The sequence below is a fragment of the Balaenoptera borealis genome (genome assembly GCF_965194805.1).
Source record: "Balaenoptera borealis genome assembly, chromosome: 6".
NCBI lineage: Eukaryota > Metazoa > Chordata > Mammalia > Artiodactyla > Balaenopteridae > Balaenoptera > Balaenoptera borealis.
In genome coordinates, this window is record NC_138863.1 from 123,107,535 (window position 1) to 123,119,277 (window position 11,743).

General features: G+C 38.5%; 1 protein-coding gene across 1 annotated transcript in view; it reads left to right on the top strand.

The window, feature by feature from the left end:
• Positions 1-9,986, top strand: part of CNTNAP5 (contactin associated protein family member 5) — an 862,652-nt gene extending 852,666 nt beyond the window's left edge. Inside the window, exons 22-24 of the mRNA XM_082397815.1 lie at positions 5,555-5,773; positions 7,395-7,466; positions 9,706-9,986. Coding sequence (XP_082253941.1) covers positions 5,555-5,773; positions 7,395-7,466; positions 9,706-9,902 — 488 coding nt within the window. The 3' untranslated portion in view covers positions 9,903-9,986. The remainder of the gene's footprint in view (positions 1-5,554; positions 5,774-7,394; positions 7,467-9,705) is intronic.
• The last annotated feature ends 1,757 nt before the right edge of the window (positions 9,987-11,743 follow it).

Sequence of the window (11,743 nt, forward strand, 5' to 3'; positions counted from 1 at the left end):
CATGGAAAATTCTCCAGGATAGATCACATGTTAGGCCACAAAATAAGCTTCAATAAACTTAAGAATACGTAAATCATATCAAGCGTCTTTTCAGACCACAATTGTATGAGACTAAAAGTCAAGAAAAAGATGCAAAAAGACACAAACATATGGAGTCTAAACAGCATGCTAATAAACAACCAATGGATCACTAAAGAAATCAGAGAGGAAATTTAAAAAATACATGGAGACAAATAAAAATGGAAATACAATGATCCTAATTCTATGGGATGCAGCAAATGCAGGTCTAGAAGGAAATTTTATATCAATACAAGCCTACTTCAGGAAATAAGAAAAATCTCAAACAATCTAACTTTACACTAAAAGAACTATAAAAAGAAGAACAAACAAAACCCAAAGGTAGTAGAAGGAAAGAAATGAAGATCAGAGCAGAAATAAATGAAACTGAGCCAAAAAAAAAGAAAATATCAATGAATCTAAGAGCTGGTTCTTTGCAAAGCTGAACAAAATTGATAAACCTTTAGCCAGACTCATCAAGAAGAAAAGAGAGAGAGGGCCCAAATAAATGAAATCAGAAGTGAAAGAGGAGAAGTTACAACTAACACCACAGAAATACAAAGGATCCTAAGAGACAACTACAAAAATCATATGTCAGTAAAATGAACAACCTAGAAGAAATGAATAAATTCCTAGAAACCTACAATCTCCTAAGACTGAAATCAAGAATATTAAATATGAACAGACCAATTAACAGTAATGGAATTGAATCATTTTAAAATTTTTTTAAATAATTAAAAAAAATTCTCCCAATGAACAAAAGTCCAGGACCAGATGGCTTCAAAGGTGAATTCTACCAAATATTTAAGAAGAGTTAACACCTGTCCTTCTCAAATTATACCAAAAAATTGAAGAAGAAGGAATGCATCTGGATTCATACTATGAGGTGAGTGTCACACTGATATCAAACCAGAAAAGACCTGCACACACAAAAGAAAGAAACAAACAAAGAAACAAAGAAAGAGAGAAAAGGAAGGAAGGAAGGAAAGAAAAGAAAGGAAAAGGAGAAAAGAAAATTACAAGCCAAACTTGTAAATTCTGAACATAGATGCAAAAAAGTCCTCTGTATATGCACTATATTCATGGATTAGAAAAATGAATATTATTAAAACCATACCACCCAAGGCAATCTTCAGCTCAATCCCTATCAAAATTCCAGTGGCATTTTTAACAGAACTAAAACAAATAATTCTAAAATTTGTATGGAAACACACACACACACACACACACACACACACACACACACAACCTTGAATAGCCAAAGCAGTCTTGAGAAAGAAGAAAAAAAACTGGAGGTATCACACTCCTTAATTTCAAACTATACTACAAAACTATAATAATCAAAACATTATGGTGCCGGCACACACACACACACACACACACACACACACACACACACACACAGACACATAGATCAATGGAACAGAATAGCAAACCCAGAAATAAACCCACACTTATATGTTCAATTAATCCACATCAAAGTAGGCAAGAATATAAAATGGGAAAGATCTTTTCAATAAATAGTGCTGGAAAAAACTAGACAGCTATATGCAAAAGAATCAAACTGGATTAATTTCTCATATCATATACAGAAACAAAGTAAAAATGGATTAAAGACTTAAATGAAGACCTGAAACCATAAAACTCCTAGAAGAAAACAAAGGAAGTACACTCTTTGACATCAGTCTTAGCAATATTTTTTTGGATCTGTCTCAGGCAAGTGAAACAATAGCAGAAATAATTAAATGGGACTACATCAAACTAAAAAGATTTTGCACAGCAAAGGAAACTATCAACAAAATGAAAAGGCAGCTTAGTTAATGGGAGAAGATATTTGCAATTGATGTATCCAACATGGGATTAATATCCAAAATATACATGGAACACAATTTCAAAATATTAAAAATATGAGTAGAGGACATGAATAGACTTTTTTTTTCAAAGAAGACATACAGGTGGCCAACAGAAACATGAGAAGATGCTCAACATCACGAATCGTCAGGGAAATGCAAATCTAAACCACAATCACATACCATCTCACACTTGTCAGAATGGCTGTTATCAAAAAGAACAACAAATAACAAATGTTGGTGAGGATGTAGAGAAAAGGGAATTCTGGTGTGCTTTTTGTGGGATTGTAAGTTGGTTCAACCACTATGGAGAACTGTATGGAGATTCCTCAGAAAGTTAAAAACGGAACTGTTATATGATATAGCCTTTTCATATCTGGGTATTTACCCAAAGAAAACAGGAACACTAACTTGAAAAGATGTATACACTCCAATGTCATTGCAGCATTATCTATAATAACCAGGATATGGAAACAACTTATGTGCCCATGCCCATGGATAGATGAATGGATAAATTCATAATTTGCTACAACATGGATAAGTCTAGAGGGTATTACGCTAAGTGAAATGTCACACAAAGACAAATATCCTATGATCTCACTTATTATGTGGATTCTAAAAAACTAAACAAAACAAAGAAAGAAACCAAACAATGAAAACCTTCATACAGAGAAAAAACTGGTGGTTTCCAGAGGGGTTGGGGGGGGAGGGCAGGTGGAGGGTGGACAAAATAGGTGAATGGGTTTAAGAGATGCAAACCACCAGTTATAAAATAAATAAGCCATGGTGATATAATATACAGCATAAGAAATATGGTCAATGATATTGTAATAACTTCGTATGGGGACAGATGGTTACTAGATTTATCATTGTGATCATTTCATAATGTATGCAAATGTCAAATCACTCTATAGTGTACCTGAAAGTAACATAATACTGCACATCAATCACATTTCTATAATTTAAAAAATATTGCATTATTATATAGTAGGTACCCAATAGGTGTTGAATATTGAACAAATGCATTTTTAGCAAACAACTGTTTCTTACCACATATTAGGTAACAAATTTATAAGAAGTAAATATAATCTGGAACCATCTTAACATTTTTTTTTCCTCTCCATATATGTAAGAATCTTAGAAATCATTATGCCAGGCCTCATACTGAGAGCATTTTCTGCTATCAAGGACTCTTGCTTTCTTCATTTCTTTTCAGAACCCTCTCAAGGTTTGCATGCTTTTTATATATCTAGAATAAATTAACTTTCCTAGAGATAAGACTTGATCCAAAACATTTCTTCCTTTAAAGAGAGGTGGTCATTTTCTTGCATTTCCCCCGATTTATCCATGTGCTGATTCTTTTACCTGGAACTTGGATTCATGGTGGTCAGAATAACGATATCCTTCAAAGACCTTGGCACCAATACAGGCTTCTTTTTAACTGAATTCTAGGAATAAGATCTGGCAGTTTTGACTTAGACCCTTAAGGCATAGCTGCAGTGACATGTCACTTTCCACTGCTTTGAAATCCCACAAGGCAAAAATATTCATACAAGTTTATGCTTCCCTTCTCTTGTCTTCTTTCTGTAAATACCTCTGATCTCTAACTCTATCCCTTGAAAACTACCAATCAGTAGCTAATGTGCATTCTAAATTACACTAGGGTACATTGAGTTATGGTGGCACTCGACAAATAGCACTTAGTCTTAATTAAAGCTTTTTGGTGTGGAAGACTTTTGCATAACAGTGTTTGAGCAGTCTCTTATGCTCATAATCTCAGTCTTCGTAAGTGTAAAATGAGAAATAGGCATACGTGATGCTTTCATGAGTACGTAACAAATATGTACCACCACTGTAGAATATTTACAGGAATATTTGGAAGACCGCAGTTTCCTCCCCACCCCTGCCCCATGTTCTTACACACTTGAAGAGTGTCAATTCACATCTCTATTAGATTTTTATTATCATTAACTGGAAAGTTCTCACAGAATCTCAAGAAGAATGGAGTGGTAGGAAGAATAATGACCCACAAAAATAGCCAAATCCTAATACTCAGAACCAGTGAATATGTTAAGCTAACTGGCAAAGAAGAATTAATGTTGCTAATCAGCTGTCCTTAAAATAGGGAGATTATCCTTGATTATCTGGCTGAGCCCAGTACAATCACGAGGGTCCTTAAAAGTGGAAGAAGGGGTAAAAGAAGAGAATTAGTATTAAGTGTGACTTTGGAAGAAAGATACACAGAAATGCAACATCGCTGGCTTTGAAGATACAGGAATGGGGCTATAAGCCAAGGAATGTGGGTGGTTTTGGGGAGTTAGAAAAGACAAAGAGATGGGTTATTCCCTGGAGGCTCTAGAAAAAATGCAGATTGACAGCAGCTCGATTTTAGCCCAGTGAGACCGGTATCAGACTTCTGCAGAGATGTAAAACAAAACATTTGTGTTGTTTTATGCTGTTTAAGTTTGTGCTAATTTGTTACAATAGCCACATAAAATTAATACATGATTTCTTTTATTTTTCTGTAAGAAGAGAGGGATGATAAATTAGCAAGGTTTACATGGGTGTTGAAGGGGGAGACAATAATGAGGACAAAACTAGAAAAAGCACTGTTAAGGGATGTTAATTTCTCATTTTGATCCATATGTCCATTATATGTCTTCCCTAAATGTGGCCAACAAAGTGCTTTGTTGGTGATCCCTGGCGGCACTCCTTGATCATTTATGATGGAAATAAATTATAATTTACCTGATAGAGAGGAAAGTCCTTATCCTCTTCCAGAAAATAAACATATTATCATAATAAAATATCTATCTGAACAATCTAGGTCTGTTGAAACTATTATGCCTTAAAGGGAAAAAGAAAAAGGTTCATCCCGTATTGTAGTTTTATGTAATTGCATCACAGCAATTTGTCCAAATGATCCTTGTTAAAATAAAGAAATGGGCTACTGAACAATCTTTCCACAAATCTTGAAGACAATGAGACATTTGATCTTGTCGTGAATCATAAATGATTGCCTCGTTATCTTTTATAAAGACTCAAAGATACGTTGGGAGATTGATTTCTGTCATAGAAAATCCATGCTCACCGATCAGTACCATGGACAGAACTAAGCATGTGAAAATCTTGACTGGAAGGTCAGTGTATATAAGCTGCTTAAAACACCAAACATGATAAACTTCTGAGAGGACCACTTTGAATTCTAATCACTCTGTCTTCCTCTTTTCATTTTTTTCTTGCTATCATTTTGAGTGAAATGTTGTAATGAGCATTGTAGTATGCTTGAATTAATCACCAGAATCCATAAATAAATGGTGATGGAGATAATGATCTAAATTCTATAAAACATCTAGAGTGTAGAAGAGATTTACTAAGTATTCGTTACAGTTCATAAAATACATGAATGAAAATTTAGAAGTTTGAAACATTATCTCAAAGCAAGATAGCCCTAGCAATTTTCTATGATATGTGGTTGATATACTGACACTGGTAGCGGGGGTAGAGTTTGGAAAGAGGAGATGAAGAGAGATGGGGGACAATTTCCTTTATTCAAAATATAACGAGGTAGCTTCTGTAATTTCAGACATTACTGAAAGTAGATATGGAGCATAGTTTAAAAAAACTGATTGTCTTTCATGTTGCAGAGAATCTTGGATTGGATTCTGAAGTTGCTAAAGCAAACACCCTGGGTTTTGTTGGCTGTCTGGCTTCAGTCCAATACAACCATATAGCACCACTGAAGGCAGCCCTGCGCCATGCCGCCACCGCACCTGTAACCATCCAAGGGGTCTTGACAGAATCCAGCTGTGGCTCGATGATGGATTCGGATGTGAATGCAGTGACCACAGTGCATTCTTCATCAGGTGTGCAAGAAAATACTCAAGGGAACGTCTCGCACCAGTGCTACTTTGATGTCTTCAAGAAGCTTCCAGGCTAAAGGCTAATATTACCCAATTCCTTACCTTGTATGATTACAGGTGGTTAAGAGTTATGACTGACTTCTTAGTGATATTTAATATGTTTAGATAATCCTAATTTTAATAAGATGAGTAGTTAGAAATAGATATATGTGTATATGTTTAACTGTATGTACATTAACATATATGTTATTAAAAAAAAAGAGCATCAAGCTTGAAGGCACGTTGATCTGGGTTGAAATCCTTGCTCTGACACTTATTGGTCTGGTGACATTGTGTTACATACATTTTTGAATAACAATCTGAAAATGTATATATATATATATTCACTACTGTTTAAGTGGTTGCTGCTCTGAGGATTAAAGAGTTTAGGGGTCAGGAAGGCAGGCTGGTTGTTGATCTATCAGTAATACAATTCATGTGATTAAAAGCGACCTTCCTTGATAAAAGGAAAGTCCCATAGGACTACCATCCATATACCTTCTCTTATTTTGCCGCTTCCTGAAATACCTTTTCTTTTCTTAGTCACTGTCATCCTAGGTGTCTTGGAGAGTTCTTAGGATTTATTTTAATCAGGTGTGGTCATCAATTGCCGAATAAGTTATGAATTACAAGCAAAGAAAGGGCACAGAGTTTTGCTGCTGCCTGCTCATCACCAATCTTGGTGTTTTCTTGGCAATGGTCAGGTATGTATCCTAGAAAGAACCTGAATACGACACTTGGCTAACCTTGATTGGAGTTCTGAATCTTCAGTGAATGAACTACCCAACTTTGGGCAGGTTACTTAATGGCTTTGATATAATTTCCTTATCTGTGAGATTGGGAAAAATTATAATCATGTTGTAGTCATTTCCTGAGGATTAAATGATACAGCAATACTAATGATAGGTGCTATAGGTCCTGACAATTTTATGTGCACTATATGCATACCTATAGGATTATTAATCTCCTTTAATACATTTGCAGATTGCTATTTAAAAATGTATGTAGCTCAGTGCCACCAGACCAATAAGTGTCAGAGCTAGGATTCGAAACCAGGTCTATGTGCCTTCAAACTTGACGCTCTTTTTTTTTTTATCCCGTATATGCTAATGTACATATAGTAAAATGTGTGAGGGTTTCTTGGGGGTGCTAATTCACCATCACTTTTGCCCTTTCCTGCCAATGGAGTCAGAAATCTCTTGTAATTAAAGAAACCTCTGAAGCAGAGGCAGGTGTGCTTGAGGGAAGAAGTCGTTGACACGGTTGACACGCATAGGAACTGTCCAGCAAAGAATAAAGGGACTTCAAGGGTAGGCTGAGAGGTAAGCTGTGGGCCAAGGCAGATACGAGCAGAGTACCACCATCATGTCTTTTAACCTCTTATCTTACAACTTACATAGAAACGAACAGGGTCATGAAACTACGGGGTGTAAGCAGTACACTTCAAATGCTTTTTTGGGTGTGATTGGGTTCCTTCCAAAATGCCAACTATCTGAGAGCACCTGGTCTAATGTGCAGGTGTGTCATCACAACGCCATATTGCAGACCTCCTTCTAGGACTTTGAGTGTCTTTTACACCTTTCAGATCTTCTTGGGAAGACAGATGAGCGGGGACCACTCACCAACGCAGTGCAAAGTGACTCGGCTCTCATCGGAGGTAAACCGTTCTTTGTGGCTGTAAGCAGAAAAGACATCAGGGGTTCTGTGCTCTGGAGGAACTTACCTGAATCCTTCCTCAGTGTGGCTCTCCAGCACCCAGAACCCTGCATGATCTAAGAACGTGAGGTTTTTCATGAACAGTCGCACATGCTGGGATGATCAAAGGCACCTTCCCCTCCAAGCCCGGCACCAGCAGCTCCATGAAGGGATCCCTCCCTGAACCACCAGACAGCTGAGCGCATAGTCAAGAGCTGGATAATTTACTTCGAGACAGGCAGCGTACATCCTGTTGATCTCATCCACTTGTCATTTTTCCTAAAGCACAAAGCAAACTAATAAAACTACATATGGGAAAAAGCCATGTTGGGGCAGACAGATGGGCAAAGCTGTAGTACTGTTGGCTTTTCTCCACCGAGTGGATCTAATGAGCACGGTGAAGCCCACAGGACTGTAGTTTCCGATCTAGCAGCACATATGGTTACAGAGGCAGCTCTTGTCCGCTCTGCTGTGAGCTCCGCTCTCCCTCCCGCCCCCATTGCTTTTCCATTTTCTCACAGCCTTTTGGCCTCACTGCTCTGTATTCTGCCTCAGCTTGGCTGTTGCCTCCAGGAGCTTGATTTTTCCATCTGGGCCTTGCAACACGGAATGAATCCCAAACTTGTTTAGTGTAAGATGCCTGTGAGAGACAGAATTCATTTCCATCTGAGAACCATGGTCCTCACAGGTGGCCCCATCTCTGCTTTCTGGCAGGCTAGATGGACTAATTCACACCAGATGGAGTTCTGCTCTTAAAAATCAACAGTAACCATTTATTTAACGGCTATGGAAAGAACCCCCACTATGGGTCAGGACCAGCGCTAAGTACAAGAATACAAGGATGAAAGACACGGACGCTGCCCTGCAAGATCTCACAGCTTGGCGGGGGCAAGGCGGGGTGGGCTGGGTAAACAGGTAACAATAGAGCCAGTGAGTAGTGTTTTAGACTGGAAAGACAAATGGCAAGGGGAGCACAGAAGTGCATTGTTACAATAAGGTTGTGAGGAAACACACACACACACACACACACACACACACACACACACACACACACACCCTTTCCTTAAGGAAGTTCTTCAAATGTCTGATCTGAATATCTGCTTCAGGGTAAAGAGTCCAAGTTGATTTTTGTTTGGCGACAAGAAATATAGGAAACCATCTGGTGCCTGTCTCTCTTCCTATAATTTCTCATTTGACAAATGGAGAAAAGACTTTTGTGACTGCTGACTTTTTCCCACCCACGTACAGGCTTCTATGAGCCTGTTTAAGGCAGGAAATTCATCCCAACCCCTGAGAAAAAGTCCTGGAGGTTCACAGCCTCCCACCCTGAATAGAGTAGAAACTGGTTCTGTATTTCATCTCTGAATGCTGCAGCCCATTCCTGGGTATCACTCACTATATCCAGTTTATTTCTAGGTTTGTTAACTTACCTGGTTTTACTCTGCCTTGTAAACTTTGCTGACTTTGCTATTCCCTTCTCAAGAGCCTTCCTGGCAAAGGTAGGGACAAGACCTTAGGGTCAGTGAGGACAGCTTGCCAAGTAGGTCCCGTAAAATCACATACAATCAAAGTAGGATAGTGTCTGACACAACAGCGTAGAACTTTGCCATTGCAGTTGACTCTGGAGGACCGAGGGGTACCATCTTCAAACGAGCCTATGCCTTGCAGCGTGCACAGCAGGGTAGAATGACCTGTTTCATTATTAATAAAACATTTTTAGCAAAGCAAAAACATACCATAAACAAGTTTACATCCATAGAGCATGTATTGGGAAGTGAGATATCTGCGTGTTCTTTTCTAGGATGCTAAAGTAGTTCTAAGATACTTATTTGCAAGGTGACAAAGAAATGTGCTAATTAAAAATGATTCAGACACATTCTTCAAAGCAGGTCTTGAAGGAATTTACTAAGAGATCCTTTGCTAGTCTGATTCCATATCTATTTGATGGCTTTCTTACTCCATTAAATAAAACTTCCTCTTATTGAAACTGGCTTGCGCACTCACTAGCCTGAAAGAGGTTTTTTTTGTAACTGAAGCCTGAACGCATTTCAGCCTGTGTTTATTACTGGACATGCGGCAGAGTTTGTTGTTTGTTTGTTTCTTTCTTTCTCCTAAGTGCCTTTCTTGTCTACATTGAATTCTCTCTCTTGATCGGATGATCTGTGATAATTTCCCTCTCTCTCGTCCCTCTTTCTCAACAGGAGTAATAGCAGTGGTGATATTCATCATCTTCTCGATCATCGCCATCATGAGCCGCTTCCTTTACCAGCATAAGCAGTCACATCGTACCAACCAGATGAAGGAGAAGGAATATCCGGAAAATTTGGACAGTTCCTTTAGAAATGACATTGATTTGCAAAACACAGTGAGCGAGTGTAAGCGGGAATATTTCATCTGAAAAACTGCAGGGCCACCTCATACTCTTCCTTTGTTGTTCATTTTTGGTTTCTCCTTCTCCTCTTTCTCCTATCTTTCATTTTGGTCATTCTCTTTCTCTGTTTTTCTTTTATTTTTGGAACATACCTGCATTCACCACAGCATCTATCCCCTCGAACCAGCCCAGAATACCAGGCAGCTATGGCCACTGCCTTCCTCTGTGACAAACTTATCATGGTGAAAACGATCATTCAAGAGACTGATTACTTTAGACAAGGAAGAGACACATGTGTGCACATGTCCATATTCAGTTCCTTATTTCCACTTTGTAAGATGCAGCCTTCAGTTCTGCAACCATTCAGTCTTACAGGCTTACCTTGAACCTGAGCTCTGTGACTTCGGCATGAAACGGTCATCCTCAACACCCTCCCCCATTTCAAGTCCACTCCGACCAGGGAACTCAGGGTACCAAAAGAAGATGCTAGGGCCTGGTTTGTGTCAGTGGCACTTTAAAAGGAACAAGAGAGGTTTGTTTTGTGTTAATTTTCCCCCCACAGGAAGCCCATTACCCTAACTCATCATCATTGTTCGCTCTGACTCATCCCCTGAGTATTTTCAAATATAGGATTCCTGATAGTCGTGAGCTATTGCTTTGTTCCTTTCTTACCACTCTCTCCCGGGGCTGACACTTTAGAACAGCACACAATAGCATAAACCTAGGGGAAGCATGGAAAATAGTCGCTTGAAACTAGGAGGTAAAAAGAAAGCTGCTAGGAAGTAGATGTTCTATAACTTAAAAAATGCCTCTTCCAATTTTGTGAGAAATGTTAACTAGGTTATTCCTGGGATTATTATACTGATATATATATATATATATATATATATATATAGATAGATAGATATATATATATATATCTCATTTCTGCAGCAAAAAGCAATTCAAAGTCTAAATTAGCACTTGGTTCCATGAAAGAGCTTAAACCATCTTAACTCAGCTTTAAAGAAAAACAAAAACAAAAAACAAAGCAAGACAAACAAACAAAAAACTGCATGAAAGCAAAGAAATACCAAACAGAATTCTTTCCTTCCCTCCCCTCACTAAAGATCTGGTGAAGAAAGTAAACACAGGTTTCACATTTTAGAATAGACATAATAATCCATGTCTGTCCACTGAGCCATTTCTCTAGGAGGTTTAGGATGAACTGATGTGTGAGGCATTCTGACTAGCTCCAGGGAGACCCCACTGCTTAATTTGAGAGGAGCCCTTAAGTCCTACAGCACATCACATTTTCAGATCCACTTCAGCCTATGTATATAAAGGCCCCCCCACACACTTCTTTCTGCAGGCATAAACTCCCAGATGAGGCAGTGACACATTTCAGGGTATCTGCCCCTTTTGATACCAAAACATCCGTGAAACACAGTCATTCCTTCAAGAAGTTATCTTGGGCACATGCACGAGGTGGTGGTACGAATCCTGGTGATTTTGCTGTAGTGATATTCCTCACTCTTTGCCTCTGGTCAAGGTTCAGGAAAAAGATAAGGGGGAAAGGATATAAATGCTCCAGTAGGCTGGGAATGCGAATAGAATGGTCCACAGACGTGGAAATTACTTGCTGATTCTCTTTACAAGACAGACTCGATTTGCATCCCATCTTGTTCTCCGTGTGTCTGTCACTTCTGACTATTTAACACTTTCCTGCATGAAAAGGCTCACAAGGAGGAACTCCTCAGCTTTGCCCCATTTCAGGTCTATTCCAGACTTTTCTTTCAGTGTCAGAGCACGTGGGGTAAGGATTCCATTTGTAATCATATTTCTCAACTTGAAGATGTTGTTCCAAATACACCCTCTCTTTTAAAACT